General features: G+C 44.7%; 1 protein-coding gene across 8 annotated transcripts in view; it reads left to right on the forward strand.

Annotated features, from left to right (window-relative positions):
* Positions 1 to 20,870, forward strand: part of PRR14L (proline rich 14 like) — a 70,845-nt gene that overhangs the window by 14,171 nt on the left and 35,804 nt on the right. For 7 of the 8 annotated variants that reach the window (XM_055251563.2, XM_055251562.2, XM_063623471.1 and 4 more), the window contains one exon: positions 11,747 to 11,819. In XM_055251563.2, coding sequence (XP_055107538.2) covers positions 11,747 to 11,819 — 73 coding nt within the window. Of the gene's footprint in view, positions 1 to 8,004; positions 9,274 to 11,746; positions 11,820 to 20,870 lie in introns of those variants that run through there. The other variant, XM_055251565.2, reaches the window with a different exon arrangement.

A 20,870-nucleotide genomic window follows, 5' to 3' on the forward strand; every position in this document is an offset into this window, starting at 1 on the left:
GGAACAACTCAGCTTTGCCATTGTAGCATAAAGTGGGCAGAGGCAAGGCCGGGCGCGGTGGCTCACGCTTGTAATCCCAGCACTTTGGGAGGCCGAGGCGGGCGGATCACGAGGTCAGGAGATCGAGACCATGGTGAAACCCCGTCTCTACTAAAAATACAAAAAATTAGCCGGGCGTGGTGGCAGGCGCCTGTAGTCCCAGCTACTCGGAGAGGCTGAGGCAGGAGAATGGCGTGAACCCGGGAGGCGGAGCTTGCAGTGAGCCGAGATTGGGCCACTGCACTCCAGCCTGGGCGACAGAGCAAGACTCCGTCTCAAAAAAAAAAAAAAAAAAAAAGTGGGTAGAGGCAATACACAAATGAATGAATGTGGCTGTATTCCAATAAAACTTTATTAGCACAGGCTGCTGGCCTGAGGGCTGTGGCTTCCCAACCCCTGCTCTAGACCCACCAACAAGTTCATATGTTCTTTGGGCTGCCTAGGCTAGGCTCCCATCCCGGTCTTGATACATATATCATTTCTTTACACAGGATAAAGGGCAGTTAATTGTTGTTAGTGGGTTTCATACAGTGACTATGATTAGGAATGAATGAAGCATTAAGTAACATTCGAACATGATATTTGAGTTTATGCTGTGATGCCTTTTTTTTTTTTTTTCTTTTTTTTGAGACAGAGTTTCGCTCTTGTTGCCCAGGCTGGAGTGCAATGGCGCAATCTCAGCTCACTGCAAGCTCCACCTCCCAGGTTCAAGCAATTCTCCTGCTTCAGCCTCCCAAGTAGCTGGGATTACAGGCATGTGCCACCACACCCGGCTAATTTTTTTTTTTTTTTTTTGAGATGGAGTCTCGCTCTATCGCCCAGGCTGGAGTGCAGTGGCGCAATCTCAGCTCACTGCAAGCTCCGCCTCCCAGGTTCACGCCATTCTCCTGCCTCAGCCTCCCGAGTAGCTGGGACTATGGGCATGCGCCACCACACCCAGCTAATTTTTTTTTTTTTTTGAGATGGAGTCTCGCTCTGTTACCCAGGCTGGAGTGCAGTGGCACAATCTCAGCTCACTGCAAGCTCCGCCTTCCGGATTCACACCATTCTCCTGCCTCAGCCTCCCGAGTAGCTGGGACTACAGGCGCCCGCCACCACGCCTGGCATTTTTTTAGTAGAGACAGGGTTTCACCATGTGGGTCAGGCTGGTCTTGAACTCCTGACCTCAGGTGATCCACCCACCTCAGCTTCCCAAAGTGCTGGGATTACAGAGTGAGCCACTGTGCCCAGCCAATTCCCTGTCTTTTAAAAATACAGTTAAATAGGTAAAAGGCTAAGGATCACAGAGTTCCTATTGTGTTACTTCTTGATGTGGTGGGCTAAGTCTAACAAGAAAAGTTTCTTTTTTTTTTTTTTTTTTTTTTTTCCAATTTAGGGACCTGCCATTTCAGGAGAGAAAAGTTTTTTAATGTAATATTTGATATAAAAGCATGTGTAATACACATAAAGTATAATGAACACACACGTATTATGTGTTTATATATGCATACATGTACATACACATGCTTACATAACAACCAACCTAAGAACTAGATTACTATCTCCTTGTTCTTTTTTTTTTTTTTTTTTTTTTTTTTTAAAGACAGAGTCTTGCTTTGTCACCCAGGCTGGAGTGCAGTGGTGCGATCTCAGCTCACTGCAAGCTCCACCTCCTAGGTTCATGCCATTCTCCTGCCTCAGCCTCCCGAGTAGCTGGGACTACAGGCACCCGCCATGACACCTGGCTAATTTTTTGTATTTTTTTAGTAGAGATGGGGTTTCACCATGTTAGCCAGGATGGTCTCGATCTCCTGACCTCGTGATCCACCCACCTCGGCCTCCCAAAGTGCTGGGATTACAGGTGCGAGCCACCGCACCCCGTCACCCTGTTCTTTTTTAAAATCATCCCATTTCTCCCTCCCAGCTCCACCAGGTGTATATTCCATTTTGAATTGTATAAAGCAGAATGAAATTTAATTGATATAAATGTTAACCTTTTGTACTCGGGGTCAAAAAGTGATCTCCACAATTGAAAAGAAACAGAAGTACTTACGGGGAAGGGGGAAACGGAAGACCTGCAGGTTTTAGCAGGTCAATTAGAATTGGCTTTGTGCCAGGAAAAGCCAATTTGCTCTTAATATCATTAAGGGAAATATGTTATCTGGACTGAGAAGTGGTGGTCATGCTCTGTTGTGTGCTGGTTAGGCCACAGCTAGAGTATTATACTCTCCTGTTGTTGTCATGTGTGTGAGAGGTATAGAAAACCAGGAATACATTCATGGATATGTATTCACACTAATGACACAACCTGAAAATATGCATCTGGAGGCCAGGTCATTGGGTGTCTAACTTGTGAAAGAGAACAGTCAAGAGACGTGAGAGAAGCCTTCAACAACTTAGAGGTCATTCAGCAGGAGTGGTCCTGTGGGGCACAGTTAGGCCAGTGGAAGATGTGGGGCTGCAACAGCAGCTCCTAATCACTCTCAGGCCACAGGACCCTTTGGAAATCTGAACACTGCAGACCTTTCAGAAAAGCAGACATACCACTTGCATACCATTTCAGATTTGCAAACCCCAGGCATCCCCTGATCTCAATTTATAAGAGCTCTTGCTAGATTGACAAAATATCCCACAGTCAAAAGACAACTGACAAATTGAGAGAACATATTTGCAATGTATATCAGAGATAAAGGGTCTATATCTGTAATACATGAAGAACTCTTGAATTGAGGAATGAAGAACCAAACCCAATAGAAAAATGAGAAGACTTAGGCCAGGTGTGGTGGCTCACACCTGTAAAGCCGAGCACTTTGGGAGGCTGAGGTGGGAGGATGATGAAGTCAAGAGATTTGAGACCATCCTGTCCAACATGATGAAACCACATCTTTACTAAAAATACCAAAATTAGCTGGGTATGGTGGTGCATGTCTTTAGTCCCAGCTGTTCGGGAGGCTGAGGCAGGAGAATTGCTTGAAACTGGGAGGCGGAGGTTGCAGTGAGCTGAGATTGTGCCACTGCACTCCAGTCTGGTGACAGAGCGAGACTCCCTTTCAAAAAAAAAAAAAAAAAGAAAAAGAAAAATGAGAAGACTTGATAATGAACTGTGGTGCGTGTGTTTGTGTGGTGTGTGTGTGTATGGTGGTTAAACGTAAGAGAGGGTGAGCCTCATGTAATTAGAGAATTGCAAAGTTAACCAGAGATACCACTTTTTTTCCTTTGATCTAAGGGTGTCACTTTTTGACTGCCAGATGGGTGAAAATGAAAATGTATGACAACGTATCTGGTTAGCGAGGCTATGAGGAAACAGACATTCTAATACATTGCTGGTGGGAATGCAAACTGATACAACCTTTCTGAGGAAGAGTTTGGCAACATTTAACAAAACTACCGGTGCCTTGACTTGTGGACCGAACACTTCAAGGAAACTTGCCTTAAAAGATACACTTCTTTTTTTTTTTTTTTTTTGAGACACATTCTCGCTCTGTCGCCCAGGCTGGAGTGCAGTGGCGCGATCTCGGCTCACTGCAAGCTCCGCCTCCCGGGTTCACGCCATTCTCCTGCCTCAGCCTCTCCGAGTAGCTGGGACTACAGGCGCCCGCCACCACGCCCGGCTAATTTTTTTGTATTTTTAGTAGAGACGGGGTTTCACCGTGGTCTCGATCTCCTGACCTCGTGATCCGCCCGCCTTGGCCTCCCAAAGTTCTGGGATTACAAGCGTGAGCCACCGCGCCCGGCCACTTCTAAGCCTGTAATCTCACGACTTTGGGAGGCCAAGGCGGGTGGATCACCTGAGATCAGGAGTTCGAGACCAGCTGAGCAACATGGTGAAGGCCTGTCTCTACTAAAAATACAAAAATTAGCTGGGCGCAGTGATGCATGGCTGTAATCCAAACTACTTGGGAGGCTGAAGTGGGAGAATCGCTTGAACCCGAGAGGCGGAAGGTGGAAGGCAGAGGTTGCAGTGAGCCGAGATGGCACCACTGCACTCCAGCCTGGGTGACAAAGCGAGACTCCGTCTCAAAAAAAAAAAAACAGTGGCCAGGCACAGTGGCTCACACCTGTGATCCCAGCACTTTGCAAGGTTGAAATGGGTGGATCACCTGAGGTCAGGAGTTCGAGACCAGCCTGGCCAACCTGGTGAAACCCCATCGCTACTAAAAATACAAAAAATTAGCCGGGTGTTGTGGCGGGTGCCTGTAATCCCAGCTACTCGGGAGGTTGAAGCAGGAGAATAGTTTCAACCCAGAAGAAAGGGTTGTAGTGAGCCGAGATTGCACCATTGTCACTCTAGCCTGGGTGACAAGAGCAAAACTCTGTGTCAAAAAAAAAAAAAAAGATACACTTCTAGCAGTATAACAATACATATACACAAGGTTGTTCTTTTCAGCAGTTTATAATTGTAAAATATTGGAAACAACCTAAATGCCCATATATAGGAGAGATATTGAATACATTATGGCATAAGGTATGTCCATACATGGAGTATTATCCAGCTATAATAACGAGGAAGATCTCTATATACTGATATGGAGTGATTTCCAGTTGTGTCAGGGTTCCCCAAAACCAGCAGGTTTTCAGAGTTGCTGAAACTCACAGGACCCAGCATTTAGTTGTTCTCACAGCTACAGTTTACTACAGTGAAAGGATACAAAGAAAATCAGCAAAAGGGAAGCAGGCATAGACCAAAGTCCAGAGGAAATCCAGTGCAAGCTTCCAGGAGTCCTTTCCTAGTGGAGTCATACACACTTAACGTCCTTCAGGAATAAACTGTGACAACATGTGTGAAATATTGTCTACCATGGAAGTTTGTTAGTGGGTCAGTGCTCAGGGATTTTACTGGGGACTGGTTGCATGGACATCCTTTGCCTGGCACATAGCAAAATTTCCGACTCCTAGAAGGAAAGCAGGTGTTTAGCATAAACCACATTATAGTGTAGGCACAGTGAGACACTCTTGTTTAGGGAATGGTGGAAACTCCCAAACTCTAGTTCCCAGATGCTAGCTAAGGCTGACCCTGCAAGTAGACCTTTCTAAGGACAGCAGTCAGGCCTGCTCTGTTGACTTGCTTCTGTAAACTAGGATATACTGTTAAGTAAAAAATGCAAATCAATACCTGTAGTGTTGTCCTTTTCATGCAAGAAAGAAGAGGAAATAAGCATATATAGAAGTATCCGCTCATTTGTATAAAACCTATACACAAGTACACATGGGAAGGATAAACCAGAAACTCATAAATTTGATTACCTATACTGAAAGAATGGGGGAATGGAAATGGAATAGGGTAGGAGAAACTGGCACTTCTGTAAGTACATCTTTTGGTATAGTTCTAACTTCATACTTGAAAAATAACTAACTAGACAACTGGGATGCGAGATGGGCCCAAAGCTGAATAGAAACTATAACAAGTGAGTCTTAACTGTATTACAAATGAATAACAAAACCAGTGGGGAGGGTAGCCCACATTACTTTAGCAAACAGTAATTTGACTATATCCTCTTAAAGAATAAAGTCAAAAAAGAATAGAAAATATTAGTAAATTTGTTTCTAATTTACTAATAGGAACTTAGCCATTTCTAAACAAAATGCCTATATGTGTTCTAGGATTGGGGAAATAAGTAAATACATGTGGATAATGACAGCCAGCTTTCCCTCAGAGAAATAAATTACAAAGGAGGGGTGGCAAACATGAACTCCATGAATTGGAGTTACCTTTTTTTTTTTTTTTTTTTTTTTTGAGACAAGAGTCTCACTCTGTCGCCCAGGCTGGAGTGCAGTGGTGCGATCTTGGCTTGCTGCAACCTCCTCCTCCTGGGTTCAAGCAATTCTCCTGCCTCAGCCTTCCAAGTATCTGGGACTACAGGCTCATACCACCAGGCCTGGCTAACTAATTTTTTGTATTTTTAGTAGAGACGGGGTTTCACTGTGTTAGCCAGGATGGTCTCAATCTCCTGACCTCGTGATCCACCCACCTCGGCCTCCCAAAGTGTTAGGATTACAGGCATGAGCCATGCCGCCCAGCCTAACATGGGGTTCTTAATATATACACATAGAGATGGAAATACGTGAGGGTAGAAGATAGGGCCTAGAAGTAGCAACAGACACCTTGTAGCAATAAGCACACCTAGTCTTGGCTCTAAATACTTTTTTCCAATAAAAGAAGCCAAGATTCGTTGGAGAAATGGCTGTTCCAGGACAGGAGAGGGAAAAATGCAAGATGTGCCTGGAACAATTTGTGGCCAAATGCTCAGAAAATTATGGGGATATATCAGAAGGACACAGCAGCCAACTTGAAGGGGCTCCCAGTGGGCAGGTGTGGGATGATTTGAGCTTAAAATAAATGATAGTTATGAATTATTCGACACTTTTGCAGCAACCTATAGTACCCATAGAATAAAACAAATACCCATGAGCCCGTTTGCTGATTTTCTTTGTATCCTTTCACTGTAATTGAATTAAAAGTGAGAAAAGAAAGGTCTTACAGATTTCCAATTAATATAGATGGAATGATGGAAATAGAAAAAGCACTGTTTGGCAACCATCACTAATAATAATCTCAAGCAGGAATCATTCATTAATGGATGTTAAAGCTAGTAGCTAAATGTTTGGGAAACAAATATTTACATAGTCTTGAAGTATTTCCCTACAAGATATTTATTAGTTACAAAGGTGGAATAGTAACTTCACAATGGAGAAACCTGGCAGAATCCACCCAAACTAAGTAATGGAAGTTTGCCCCCGGGAATGAGGCACCATAACACCATGATAGGGCGGTGCCTCCTGATAGGACACTGCCCCCAATAGGACACCACGAGGAGAACCGACATCACTTCTGTGGTATTCTTTTTTTTTTTTTTTTTTGAGACGGAGTCTCGCTCTGTAGCCCAGGCTGCAGTGCAGTGGCGCGATCTCAGCTCACTGCAACCTCCGCCTCCCAGGTCCCGGTTCAAGCAGTTCTTCTGCTTCAGCCTCCTGAGTAGCTGGGTTTATAGGCACGTGCCACCATGGCCAGCTAATTTTTGTATTTTTAGTAGAGATGGGGTTTCACCATGCTGGCCAGGCTGGTCTTGAGTTCCTGGCCTTGTGATCTGCCTGCCTCGGCCTCCCAAAGTGCTAGGATTACAGGCGTGAGCCACAGTGCCTGGCGATTTTTTTTTTTTTTTTTTTTAAGACAGTCTCATTCTGTTCTCCCAATGCAGTGGCACGCTCTCAGCTCACTGTAACCTCTGCCTCCTGGGTTTAAGCAGTTCTTTGCCTCAGCCTCCCAAGTAGCTGGGACTACAGGCATGTGACACCATTTCTGCCTGATTTTGTATTTTAGTAGAGATGGGGTTTCACCATGTTGGTGAGGCTGGTCTCGAACTCTTGACCTCAGGTGATCCACCCACCTCGGTCTCCCAAAGTACTGGGATTACAGGCGTGAGCCACCGTGCTCAGCCCAAAAATATGCAGTTCAGTCACATTAAGCACATTCATAGTATTGTGTAACCATCACCACCATCCATCTCCAGAACTTTTCTCATCATCCCAAACTGAAACTTAGTACCCACTAAATAGTAACTCACCATTCTCCCCTCACCCCATCTTTGACAACAGCCATTCTACTTTCTATCTCTATGAATTTGACTACTCTAGGTACATCATTCAAGTGGAATCATACGGTATTTGCCCTTTTGTTACTGGTCTTAATATTTTTAAAAGTTAAATATTCCAATCATGAAACAAATGTTTCAATCATGAGAAGTTAAACCAGTAAAATAATAATAATTTCCTGTCTTAGGATCGTGTCCTAAAGGTATTAAAAACTTGTAGCTAGGCTGGGCGCGGTGGCTCACGCTGTAATCCCAGCACTTTGGGAGGCAGAGGCAGGCAGATCATGAGGTCAGGAGATCAAGACCATCCTGGCTAACAGTGAAACTCCGTCTCTCCTAAAAATACACACACAAAAAATTAGCCGGGCGGGGTGGTGGGCACCTGTAGTTCCAGCTACTCCGGAGGCTGAGGCAGGAGAATGGCGTGAACCCGGGAGGTAGAGCTTGCAGTGAGCAGAGGTTGTGCCACTGCACTCCAGCCTGGGTGACAGAGCGAGACTTCGTCTCAAAAATAAATAAGTAAATAAGTTTGTAACTAATAATTTTGGGATTTGATCAAGATCATCCTGCTGAGGGTGAACTATCTTAGAACAGGCACAGTGGAAGGGACAGCTGCAAGAACCAAGCTGAATTGTGAAAGAATGTATTCAGTTCTGAACTCCACTCTTGCAGGAGGAAGGTCAAAATCTGTTGCACATGCAAAGGTTACTAGCCAGGTTGTGGAATAGATTGGTCTTATTTAAGAACTGTGCACCAAAGATATTCAGAGATGGGCATGTGACATCCCACATGGATGATTTAGCATTGAGAACTCTATACCATGCTTGGTTTTTATTGTTTTTTTGGTGATTACGTATAAGCTATTGAGTGTTAAGCTTTTTACATATTTTTTCCCCATAATGGTAGATACACCTGGGTTGAATATGTTGTAAACGCTTTGGTTCTAGGATACATTAGTTGTATTCAACTCAGACACAGAAAAAGTTCAGAATTGTCTTTTTTTTTTTGGAGATGGAGTCTACTCTGTTGCCCAGGCTGGAGTGCAGTGGCACAATCTGATTTGTCTTTTAGCTGTAACATACAAAAGCCTAGTATACGTTTTTTTGTTGTTGTTTTTTTTTTCCCGAGATGAAGTCTGTCTCTCTCACCCAGGCTGGAGTGCAGCGGCGCGATCTCGGCTCACTGCAACCTCCGCCTCCTGGGCTCAAGCCATTCTCCTGCCTCAGCCTCCAGAGTAGCTGGGATTACAGGCATCCGCCACCATGCCCAGCTAATTTTGTATTTTTTAGTAGAGACGGGTTTCTCCATGTTGGTCAGGCTGGTCTCAAACTCCTGACCTCAGGTGATCCGCCTGCCTTGGCCTCCCAAAGTGCTGGAATTACAGGTGTCAGCCACTGCTCCCGGCCCTAGGACTCTTAACTTTAGGAATCCTGAAAGTTAGAACGTTTAGCTGATAAAATATTGTAGAAAAAGGAAATTGCATCTGATACATTTCTGCTAGTGTTCATCATATGATTGGCTATTTTGGAGGAGGTGGAGGATGTTACAGAGGTTATCATGTTACATGTCCATTGCATCCAAGTAGGTGGTTCTGTTGCCCTCATCCATATTCAAGAGCCCAGACTAGCAGAGCTCCCACTGGATCTGGAGGTTGCCCATCACCATGGTAAGGCTGTTGGGGGAGGTCTCTCACATTTGACCTCAGCCCACACTCTTTTATTGTCGATTGATTCAATTTCTTTTCTTTTTTTTTTCTGAGACAGTGACTCGCTCTGTTGCCCAGGCTGGAGTGCAGTGGCATGATCTTGGCTCACTGCAGCCTCCTTCTCCTGGGTTCAAGTGATCCTCCTGCCTCAGCCCTCCCTAGTAGCTGGGATTACAGGCACGCACCACCATATGCAGCTAATTTTTGTATTTTTATTAGAGATGGGGTTTCATGATGTTGGCCAGGCTGGTCTTGAACTCCTGACCTCAGATGATCCACCCGCCTCAGCTTCCCAAAGTGCTGGGATTAAAGGCGTGAGCCACCGCGCCTGGCCGTGATTCATTCAATTTCTGATTATATTTCAGATTAACACAAACCTTGTGGAGTCTCCAGCCTTCCTGTGAGGGATAACTTGCTTTTCTTAACTCAGAAACTTCTAAGAGAAGTCAGTAAGTCAGGGAGGAAGTCTCTTTCCCTGTTAAGAATTGTGGCTAATCGGCCACGCATGGTGGCTCACGCCTGTAATCCTAGCACTTTGGGAGGCCAAGGTGGGTGAATTGCCTGAGCTCAGGCGTTCGAGACCAGTCTGGGCAACAACAGTGAAACCCTGTCTCTACTAAAATACAAAAAATTAGCCAGGTGTGGCAGCATGCACCTATAGTCCCAGCTACTTGGGAGGCTGAGGCAGGAGAATCGCTTTAACCCAGGAAGCAGAGATTGCAGTGAGCCGAGGTCGCACCACTGCACTCCAGCCTGGGCAACAGAGTGAGACTCCATCTCCAAAACAAACAAACAAACAAAAAGAATTGTGGCTAATCAAGGAAAAGGAACATGGTCAAAACAGTGGGCTTGGCACTCCACCAGGGTATTTTGGGGCCTCCAGCTAGGGGCACCTTAAAGCCACAAGTGGGACAAAGCAAAATCCCACCAACCCCTCTGGGGCTGGATCCAGTAAGATTTCATTGCATTAGCTCACCAGAGACCTTTGGGATCTGAAGGAGCCTGTATATCACTGGCCTGTGCTGTCACTTTACAGAGGCTCCGATAGCCTTGGAAAAGCTTATGGAAGTCATTCCAGAAACATGCCAGAATCTGTCGGTGACAGCTCTGTTGGCTTTTCTCACAGAACAGGATGGATAACAGGTGTCTACAGTCTCATGAAGAATGGAAGCTTCTGCTCATGGAGCACCCTGTCCTGACTGGGTGTCTTTGCTGGGTGTTTTATATGGTTTCCATGTATTCTTTCAGCCACTTGTAAGGTTGCTGTCAGCACCATGGAGTTAGTAGGTGAGAGTCCTTGGGTTGGAACAGAACTCAGGCACTCTCCCTTTTCCATGAAGTGTTAACTTGAAAGAATATTTTAAATAGCATCTATTCTCATACCTCAAACATTCAGCCTGAGAACAGGAAAAGCAGAGAATAGTAACATTTGGGAGAAAGGATCAAATATAACTACAGATAAATATTTTCTTGGCCAGGTGCAGTGGCTCATGCCTTTAATCCCGCTCTTTGGAAGGCCGAGGTGGGCAGATCACTTGAGGTCTGGAGTTTGAGACTAGCCTAGCCAACATGGTGAAACCCTGCCTCTATTAAAAATACAAAAATTAGGCCGGGCACGGTGGATCACGCTTGTAGTCCCAGTAATTTGGGAGGCCAAGGCAGGTGGATTACCTGAGGTCAGGAGTTCAAGACCAGCCTGGCCAACATGGTGAAACACTGTCTCTACTAAAAATATAAAAATTAGCCAGGCATGGTGGTGGGCGCCTGTAATCCCAGATGCTTGGGAGGCTGAGGCAGGAGAATTGCTTGAACCTGTGATATAGAAGTTGCAGGGAGCTGACAGCGTGCACGGTCTTGGCTAACTGCAACCTCTGCCTCTAAAAAAAATTTTTTTAGACCTCTGTTATTGTCACAACTTTAAAATGTTTTCAGGCTCAAATTCTAGATAAGTAGAAATTTTTATTGTTTACCCTTACTTAAATTTGAGGTTTCCTTCAGTGCCCAATCCTTGTGACTGCTAGCTAATTTCCCAAAGTCATAAAGAAGTCTCTCAAAAATAACTAATATTCAGCCAGGTGTGGTGGCTCACGCCTGTAATCCTAGCGCTTTGGGAACGGAGGCGGGTGGATCACTTGAGGTCAGGAGTTCGAGACCAGCCTGGCCAACATGGTGAAACGCTGTCTGTAGTAGAAATACAAAAATTAGCCAGGCATGGTAGCGGGTGCGTGTAATCTCAGCTACTTGGGAGGCTGAGACAGGAGAATGGCTTGAACCTTGGAGGTGGAGGTTGCAGTGAGCCAAGATCTCACCATTGCACTTCAGTCTGGGGAACAGAGCAAGACTGTCTAAAAAAAAAAAAAATAATAATAATAATAATATTCATTAACTCAGAATCTTCTGAATCCCCCTTGACCACTGGATTTTCTTACTGTAGGAGGATCTCCTGATGCAGTCCAGCAAAGAACTTTCACATGTGGACCTCCCTAAAGATTTTCTAAGGAGCAAAGGTATTTATTTCTCTCAAATCTCTTCCTTTATCCACTTACTGCAAATACTGTTTTAGTTACGTTTCCATTTTGCATTGAGAATATAAGGGTTATAAGTCCCTGCCTTGTAGGGTGTACTTAACTATAGGAACTGTAACTTCACTGTAGATCGTATCTTAGTATTGCCCATGGATGTACTTGCACAGTGCACTGCAGCCTCAACCTCCCGGGCTCAAGTGATCTTCATACCTCGGCCTCCCAAGTAGCTGGGACTACAGGCGCGAGCCACCATGCCTGACTGATTTTCTATTTTTTTTTTTTTGTACTTTTTTTAGAGGCAAGGTCTCACCACATTGCCTAGGCTGGTCTCGAACTCCTGGGCTCAAGTGATCCTCCTGCCTCTGCCCCAGAAAGTGCAGGATTACAGGCATGAACCACCGCACCCAGCAAGTCCCTTTCTTTTGAGTGTGTTGAACCTTTATTGGATTTTATATCATCAAATATACTATATTTGCCTGTTTAGAAGGGTTAACTGGGACAGGGGAGACATGTACCCAGTATAGTTCAGCATGTGGTAGTGTATCGTTTTCTTGTTCTGTGGGGTCAGGGATGAGAGAAAATGTTTACTCCAGGTCACCTTGAGCGTTTTCAAGGCAATTTCATTACCTTTTTGCTCCTCAAAACAATGGTTGGGTATAGAGATCTGAGGTTATTACTTTTAGATTGGTTGATTGATTGAGGAGGAAGTTGAGGTCCAAAAGAGAGTAGCTGAGATAAGGTTCTCCTCTTCTCACCCCAAGGCTAAAAATAATCTTAGATTACTTTAGAGAGGACTATGTGTCAATTAAGGCTAATACAGAATCATCAGGCTGGGCACAGTGGCTCACGTCTGTAATCCCAGCACTTTGGGAGGCCAGGGTGGGAGGATTGCTTAAGTCCAAGAGTTTGAGATTAGCTTGGGCAACGTGGCAAAACCCCTTCTCTATAAAAAATGCGAAAATTAGCATGGCAGCACACACACCTGTGGTCCCAGCTACTCGGGAGGCTAAGGCAGAAGGATCACTTGAGCCCTGGGAGGTTGAGGCTGTAGTGAGCTGTGATCACACCACTGTACTCCATCCTGGGCAACAGAGCAAGACCCTGTCTCACTAAATAAATAAATCAGATAATATAATCAGAACCTCACAAAGAGAAGATAAAGTGAATACACTAAGTCAGTGGTCCCCGACATTTTTGGAGTCAGGAACCTGTTTCGTGGAAGACAGTTTTTCCACGGATCTGGTGGGGTAGATGCTTTTAGGATGATTCAAGTGCATTGCATTTATTGTGCACTTCGTTTCTATTATTATTCCATTGTAATATATAATGAAATAATTATATGACTTCCCATAATGTAGAATCAGTGGGAGCCCTGAGCTTGTTTTCCTGCAACTAGGTGGTCCCCTCTGGGGTTGATGGGAGACAGTGACAGATCATCAGGCATTAGATTCTCAAAAGGAGCTCGCAACCTAGATCCCTTGCATGTACAGTTCACAATAGGGTCCACACTCCTATGAGAATATAATGCTAGTGTTTATCTGGCAGGAGGCGGAGCTCAGGCAGTAATGCAAGCATGAGGAGCAGCTGTAAATGCAGATGAAGCTTTGCTCACTTGCCTGCTTCTCACCTCCTGCTGTGCGGCCCAGTTTCTAACAGATGAAGGATGGGTACTGGTCCATGGCCCAGGGTTGGGGACCTCTGGATTAAATTATATGAACATTTTGTTACTGTGATAAAACATCAGATTTGACTCTTAGCTTCTTGGCAGCTTGGACAGAAAAGGAAGCACAAATGTTTCTTATGAAAAAGGACATTTGTCCCAGTTTTTCACCCAGCTTCCTGCTGCTGCAGATTTCCCCAGTGTAGATTAAAGGACAGTCCTCCGAAGATGAGAAATGTTGTTTTGTACATAAATCTCACCCTGTTCTTAGAGCCTTACTAGGGATGCAGTTTAGTGGGCCCCTAACCCCACCCCCAAGATCTGTTTAGTGGGGCTCCAGTACTGCTATATTTAGTCTTTGATATATATTCACCCACATCTTACCACAAAATTTACTGTCTATTGAACTACACTTCATTTAACCACTGAACTGGCCTTTTAAACAGGAGAACCAGGGTTATTTTCTGCTTGGAAATCTGCCTTTTCAAAATTACTTGGCTACTCTCCACCTAAGAAGCTGGTCCACGTTGGACATAGATAAGATGAACTCTCCTGAACAATATCTGCAGCTAAATTACTCTGTGACACTTCTCTTTATGTTCTAATATCATGCTTATTTAATGACTTAAATTGGTAAAATATTTGATTTTTTTTTCTCCCCCAAACCCATGGATAAGGGTCTCAGTTTGGTATAGGGGAGCTTGAAATCAGCATCTCTACTGGAGTTTTTAGCAGCAATGGCCTAGTTCATTCTGTCCCCTAAGAACCTTCCAGGGTATTCCTGTGTTGCACGTGAGGAAGCAAGCTCAGCTGTCCAAAGTCACAGCCGGTCATAGCAAGCCAGAGAAGAAGATTCTATGGAGACAGGCCTGTGAAGATGTTGAGCCCTGGGAGCATGAGCAATATATGCCATCACCATGGATTTGATTTAAATAGACCCACGTGCTCTTCTGTAGTGTGGCCAGCATTTTGGCTTGCTCTACCAAGGTCAGGCATCTGCTACTTTATCTTTACTACGGAATTAAGAACTGAATGCAAAAAAAAAAAAAAAACAGGCCGGGCGCGATGGCTCATGCCTGTAATCCCAGCACTTTGGGAGGCCAAGGCGGGCGGATCACGAGGTCAGGAGATCGAGACCATCCTGGCTAACACGGTGAAACCCCATCTCTACTAAAAATATAAAAAATTAGCCGGGCGTGGTGGCGGGCACCTGTAGTCCCAGCTACTCGGGAGGCTGAGGCAGGAGAATGGCGTGAACCCGGGAGGCGGAGCTTGCAGTGAGCCGAGATCACGCCACTGCACTCCAGCCTGGGTGACAGAGCGAGACTCCATCTCAAAAAATAATAATGATTATTAAAAAAACCATCTTGGCTAACACAGTGAAACCCCATCTCTACTAAAAATACAAGGAAAAAAAAAATTAGCCAGGTATGGTGGCGGGCGCCTGTAGTCCCAGCTATTCGAGAGGCTGAGGCGAGAGAATGGCGTGAACCCCGGAGGCGAAGCTTGCAGTGAGTGGGGATCGCTCCACTGCACTCCAGCCTGGGCGGCAGAGCAAGACTCTGTCTCAAAAAAAAAAAAACAAAAAACTGAATGATGCCTCATAGAAATCAAGCTTGTCTCCAGGGCTCCAGCTGCCAAAATCTTCGCTCTGCCCCACCCAGATTTAAGTTTTCTTTCTTTCTTTCTTTCTTTTTTTTTCTTTCTGTCACCCAGGCTGGAGTGCAGTTGTACGATCTTGGCTTACTGCAACCTCCGTCTGCTGGGTTCAAGCAATTCTCCTGCCTCAGCCTCAAGTAGCTGGGACTACAGGCACGCGCTACCATGCCCGGCTGATTTTTTTGTATTTTTAGTAGAGACAGGGTTTTACTATGTTGGCCAGACTTGTCTCAAACTCCTGACCTCAGGTGATCCACCCGTCTCAGGCTCCCAAAGTGCTGAGATTACAGGTGTGAGCCACCACACCCGGCCCAGATTTAAGTTTTCTTGATGAAAATCTAATATATACTTGCTACCTTTGTTTCATTAAGTGTTTGCATAGTTGAGCGCTGTGCAAATTACTTGATTTTATTTATTACATTTTGGTTATTCTGAGTGAGAGGACTTCAGTGTAATTATAAATTGGCTGAAGAATGATTTGGGATCCCCTGCACCAAGTTGTTTAGTAAGTGAACCTCTGCTACTACACTCTCCCCTCGGTGCATATTTTTACTTCTCTGTATAAATGTCCCACTCTCAGTACTATCAAATTACCATGGTATTCCAGAGTTTTGGGATTCTTTTGTTTAATTGATTTGTAATGTGCATGGTTTGGGGATATATGTGATAATACATTCATATAATTTGAAAAGATCAATTTGTGTACTTGGGATTTCCATCACCTTAAATATTTGTCTTTTCTGTATGGTAGAACCATTTGAATTCTTCTCTTCTGGCTATTTTGAAATATGTAATAGATAATTGTAAGCTATAGGCACAATCATATGTCTGCTGCTTGCTGCTACTCAATTAGCTAAAATGGCAGCAGGTTGAACTTTTTTTTTTTTTTTTGTGACAGAGTCTTGCTCTGTTGCCCAGGCTGGACTGCAGTGGCACTATCTCGGCTCACTGCAAACTCCGCCTCCTGGGTTCATGCCATTCTCCTGCCTCAACCTCCCGAGTAGCTGGGACTACAGGTGCCCGCCACCACGCCTGGCTAATTTTTTGTATTTTTAATAGAGATGGGGTTTCACCGTGTTAGCCAGGATGGTCTCGATCTCCTGACCAGATTGAACCTTTTAAAAGGACTTTTGCTGTAATAACCAGAAGGAGCCTTTAATTGGTTGGATGCACTTTTGCCTGTCATTCCTTATTTCTTGATTGCAGTAGGGCAGACACATGAGAAGTGGGCATGGGGGAGCAGTGGTGGGAGTGTTTGAGTTGACTGGCCATCTCACAGGGGAGATCTTCCCCATCAGGCACTCTTGCTGGTTCCTCACCCTTTCTGCTGTCCTGACTTTTAATATGCCTCTTTCAATAATTTTCTGTTTAATTTTATAAAACTGATGTTATCAAGTTTATTTGTTTTATCTTGTTTTCAGAGAGTTCCCTATAACTGGGCTTGTCTGGGAAGTTTATGTGTAAGAAAGGTGAAATGGTATCAGGAACAATGGCAATATTAGTTCCTACTCATTATTGTGAGACTTAATTCCCACAGTAGTGATTTCTATGAAGACTTATTTAGGATGGTCACCAGAAATTGGAAGAGCATTGAGGAAATACATTTTGAGGAAGAGGTGAAAGTAGTCAATTAGGGAAAATCTACCTTATATAATTTGGAGAACTACATGTTTATTTTTATTTTATTTTATTTTATTTATTTTGAGATGGGTTCTCACTCTGTCGCCCAGGCTGCAGTGCAGTGGCTGACTGCAACCTTCACTTCCGGGGCTCAAGCGATTCTCCTGCCTCAGCTTCCCAAGTAGCTGGGATTACAGGTGCCTGCCACCATGCATGGCTGATTTTTTTGTATTTTTAGTAGAGACAAGGTTTCACCATATTGGCCAGGCTGGTCTTGAACTCCTGATCTCAAGTGATCTGCCCACCTCTGCCTCCCAAAGTGCTGGGATTACAGGTGTGAGCCACCATGCCCAGCTGTGTATTTACAAATTCTTGAATAGGGTAGCACCGTCTGCTGTAATAGGGAAAGTAGGCTAGTTTCACAACATAAGTATTGTGTGTTGAATCAGGATTTTGAGGCTGCCTTTTGTAAATGATTGGTATCTGAAAACCTGTGGCTTGCAGTACATATTTGTTAATCTAATATTTGCTGACTCTAAACATTTTAAAATGCTGTGTGTAGCCTAGTTATTCCATTTTAACTGTTCTCAGGTCCAGTAAAATAAAAAAACAGAGCAAAAGAAAGGCACCTTTTATATGGCAGGCACTGTCCCATATGACATCTTACATGCATTATTTAATTTAATCCTCAGTGTAGCACTGAGGTAATTGTACTTTCCCCACTTTTTACAATAAAAGAAACCAAGACTGGCCAGGCGCTGTGGCTCACGCTTGTAATCCCAGCACTTTGGGAGGCCGAGGCGGGCAGATCACGAGGTCAGGAGATCGAGACCACGGTGAAACCCCATCTCTACTAAAAATACAAACAAAAAAAAATTAGCCGGGCGTGGTGGTGGGCGCCTGTAGTCTCAGCTACTTGGGGAGGCTGAGGCAGGAGAATGGCGTGAACCCGGGAGGCGGAGCTTGCAGTGAGCCGAGATTGCGCCACTGCACTCCAGCCTGGGCGACAGAGTGAGACTCCCGTCTCAAAAAAAAAAAAAAAAAAAGAAACCAAGACTTAAAGGTAAGTATCACAGAGCTACAGGGCACAGTGACTCACACCTGTAATCCCAGCACTTTGAGAGGCTGAGGTGGGAGGATTGCTTGAGCTCAGGTGTTCAAGGTCAGCCTGGGCAACATAAATAACCTTGTTTCTACAAAAAATACAAAAATTAGCTGGACATGGTGGCGTATGCCTACAGTCCCAGCTCCTTGGGAGGCTGAGGTGAGACAATCACTTGAGCCCAGGAGTTGGAGGCTGCAGTGAGCCATGATGGCACCACTGCACTCCAGCCTAGGCAACAAAGCGAGACCCTGTCTCAAAAAAAAAAAAAAAGTATCACAGAGCTGTGATTGAAGCTTAGCTGGTCTGGCTTCACAGTCAGGGCTCTTTCTCATAGTAATTGCCGCTCTCAGGACCTATTGAGAAATGGATAGGGAAGCCGTAGAAACTCAGTATTAATAGCATTTGTTTATTTGACCTAACTGTATTCGTTCATTAATTTTATGAATATTTTATTAAGTACTCTTATGCTTTTATATACCAGGCATTATGCTGAACCATAAGGAAAAGAACAAAACAAGATCCTTACCCTCACAGAGTTTATATTCTAGTAAGAATTAGATTTTAAATTTTTTGTTCTTTTTTTTTTTTTTTTTTGAGATGGAGTCTCGCTCTGTTGCCCAGGCTGGAGTGCAGTGGCGCAATCTCGGCTCGCTGCAAGCTCCGCCTCCCAGGTTCACGCCATTCTCCTGCCTCAGCCTCTCCGAGTAGCTGGGACTACAGGCACCCGCCACCACGCCCGGCTAGTTTTTTTTGTATTTTTAGTAGAGACGGGGTTTCACCGTGGTCTCGATCTCCTGACCTCGTGATCCACCCGCCTCGGCCTCCCAGAATGCTGGGATTACAAGCGTGAGCCACCACGCCCGGCCTTTTTTTTTTGAGACAAGGTCACTTACTCTGTTACCCAGGCTGGAGTGCAGTAGTGCAATCACAGCTCATTGCAGCCTTGACCTCCTGGGCTCAAGCATCCTCCTGCCTCAGCCTCCCACGTAGCAGAGACTAAAGGCACACACCACTATGCTTAGCTGATTTTTTTTTCCTTTTAAATTTTTTGTAGAGACAGTCTCCTTGTGTTGCCCAGGCTGGTTCAAACTTCTGGGCTCAAGCATTCCTTCTGCCTCAGCCTCCCAAAGTGCTGGGGTCACTGTTGTGAGGTACTGCATCCAACTCAGGAATTAGATTGTTTTATTTTTTGTTTTTTGAGACCGAGTCTTGCTCTGTCACCCAGGCTAGAGTGTAGTGGCCTGATCTTGGCTCACTGCAACCTCCGCCTCCTAGATTCAAGCGATTCCCCTGCTTCAGCCTCCCCAGTAGCTGGGATTATAGGCAGGTGCCACCATGCCCAGCTAATTTTTACATTTTCGGTAGAGAAGGGTTTTTGTCATGTTGGCCAGGCTAGTCTTGAACTCCTGACCTCATGTGATCCATCCACCTCGGCCTCCCAAAATGCTGGGATTACAGGCATGAGCCACCACTGGAATTACAGGCATGAGCCACCACGCCTGGCCAATCTTTAAATAGATTTGCATTTTGCTTTTTCTGTTTAATACAGGTGTCCTGTTTTTTATATATGTATAAAATCATGTGTACATATATCCATACATACACACATGTTCGTGTGTATAGTGTGCTAGTCAGGGTTCTCTTAGGGGAACAGAAGTAATAAGAGATCACCTGAGGTCGAGAGTTTGAGACCAGCCTGGCCAACATGGTGAAATCCCGTCTAGTAAAAATACAAAAAAAGTTAGCTAGGCAGGCCAGGCGCGGTGGCTCACGCCTGTAATCCCAGCACTTTGGAAGGCCAAGGCGGGTGGATCATGAGATCAGGAGATCGAGACCATCCTGCCTAACATGGTGAAACCCTGTCTGTACTAAAAATACAAAAAGAAATTAGCCAGGTGTGGTGGTGGGCATCTGTAGTCCTAGCTACTCGGGAGGCTGAGGCAGGAGAATGGCATGAACCCAGGAGGCGGAGGTTGCAGTGAGCCGAGATTGCGCCACTGCACTCCAGCCTGGGCGACAGAGCAAGACTCCGTCTCAAAAAAAAAAAAAAAAAAAAAAAAAAAAAATTAGCTGGGCAGGCCAGGCGTGGTGGCTCATGCCTGTAATCCCAGCACTTTGGGAGGCTGAGGCAGGCGGGTCACCTGAGGTCAGGAGTTCGAGACCAGCCTGGCCAACATGGTGAAACCCCATCTCTACTAAAAGTACAAAAATTAGCCGGGCATGGTGGCAGGTGCCTGTAATCCCAGCTATTCAGGCGGCTGAAGCAGGAGAATTGCCTGAACCCAGGAAGTGGAGGTTGCAGTGAGCCAATATTGTGCCACTGCACTCCAGCCTGGGCAACAAGAGCGAGACTCCATCTCAAAAAAAAAAAGAAAAAAAAAATTAGCTGGGTGTGGTTGCAGGCACCTAGAATCCCAGCTACTTAGGAAGCTGAGGCAGGAAAATCGCTTGAGCTGGGAGGTGGAGGTTGCAGTGAGCTGAGATCGCACTACTGTACTCCAGCATGGGCAACAGAGCAAGACTCTGTCTGAAAAAAATAAATAGGTAAATAAATAAAGTTTTATGTATAGTTGTTTTTTTCCAAGGACTAATTTTATCTACGACATCTAATTTCAAGTACTGAGAAAATGGTCATCTAGTAAAATAAGCTGTTATTGTGAGTCTGCTTTATTAATGTTTTAAAATGAAAGTCTCTGAAGACTGAATGAGAATACAACATAGGGACATGTTTCTGTGTTGTATTCAGTTGTCCAGCATTGATCTGTGAACTCTGTATTAAACTTTCAGCAAGAGGCATTTGTCAAAAATTACCTGTTTCTGCCAGATACAGTTTTGGCCCTCTGTTATATTTTCAGAGAAGAACAAAATGAATGGTATAGAATGCTGACTTTCCAGTTTTCTTTTTGAGTTGGGTCTTCTGTTGCCCTTGGTAGCATAGCATAATAAAATGCATGAAGGTAAACCAAGTGATTTTTTATTACTGCATACT

The sequence above is a fragment of the Symphalangus syndactylus genome, chromosome 18, assembly GCF_028878055.3.
Source record: "Symphalangus syndactylus isolate Jambi chromosome 18, NHGRI_mSymSyn1-v2.1_pri, whole genome shotgun sequence".
Classification (NCBI taxonomy): Eukaryota; Metazoa; Chordata; class Mammalia; order Primates; family Hylobatidae; genus Symphalangus; species Symphalangus syndactylus.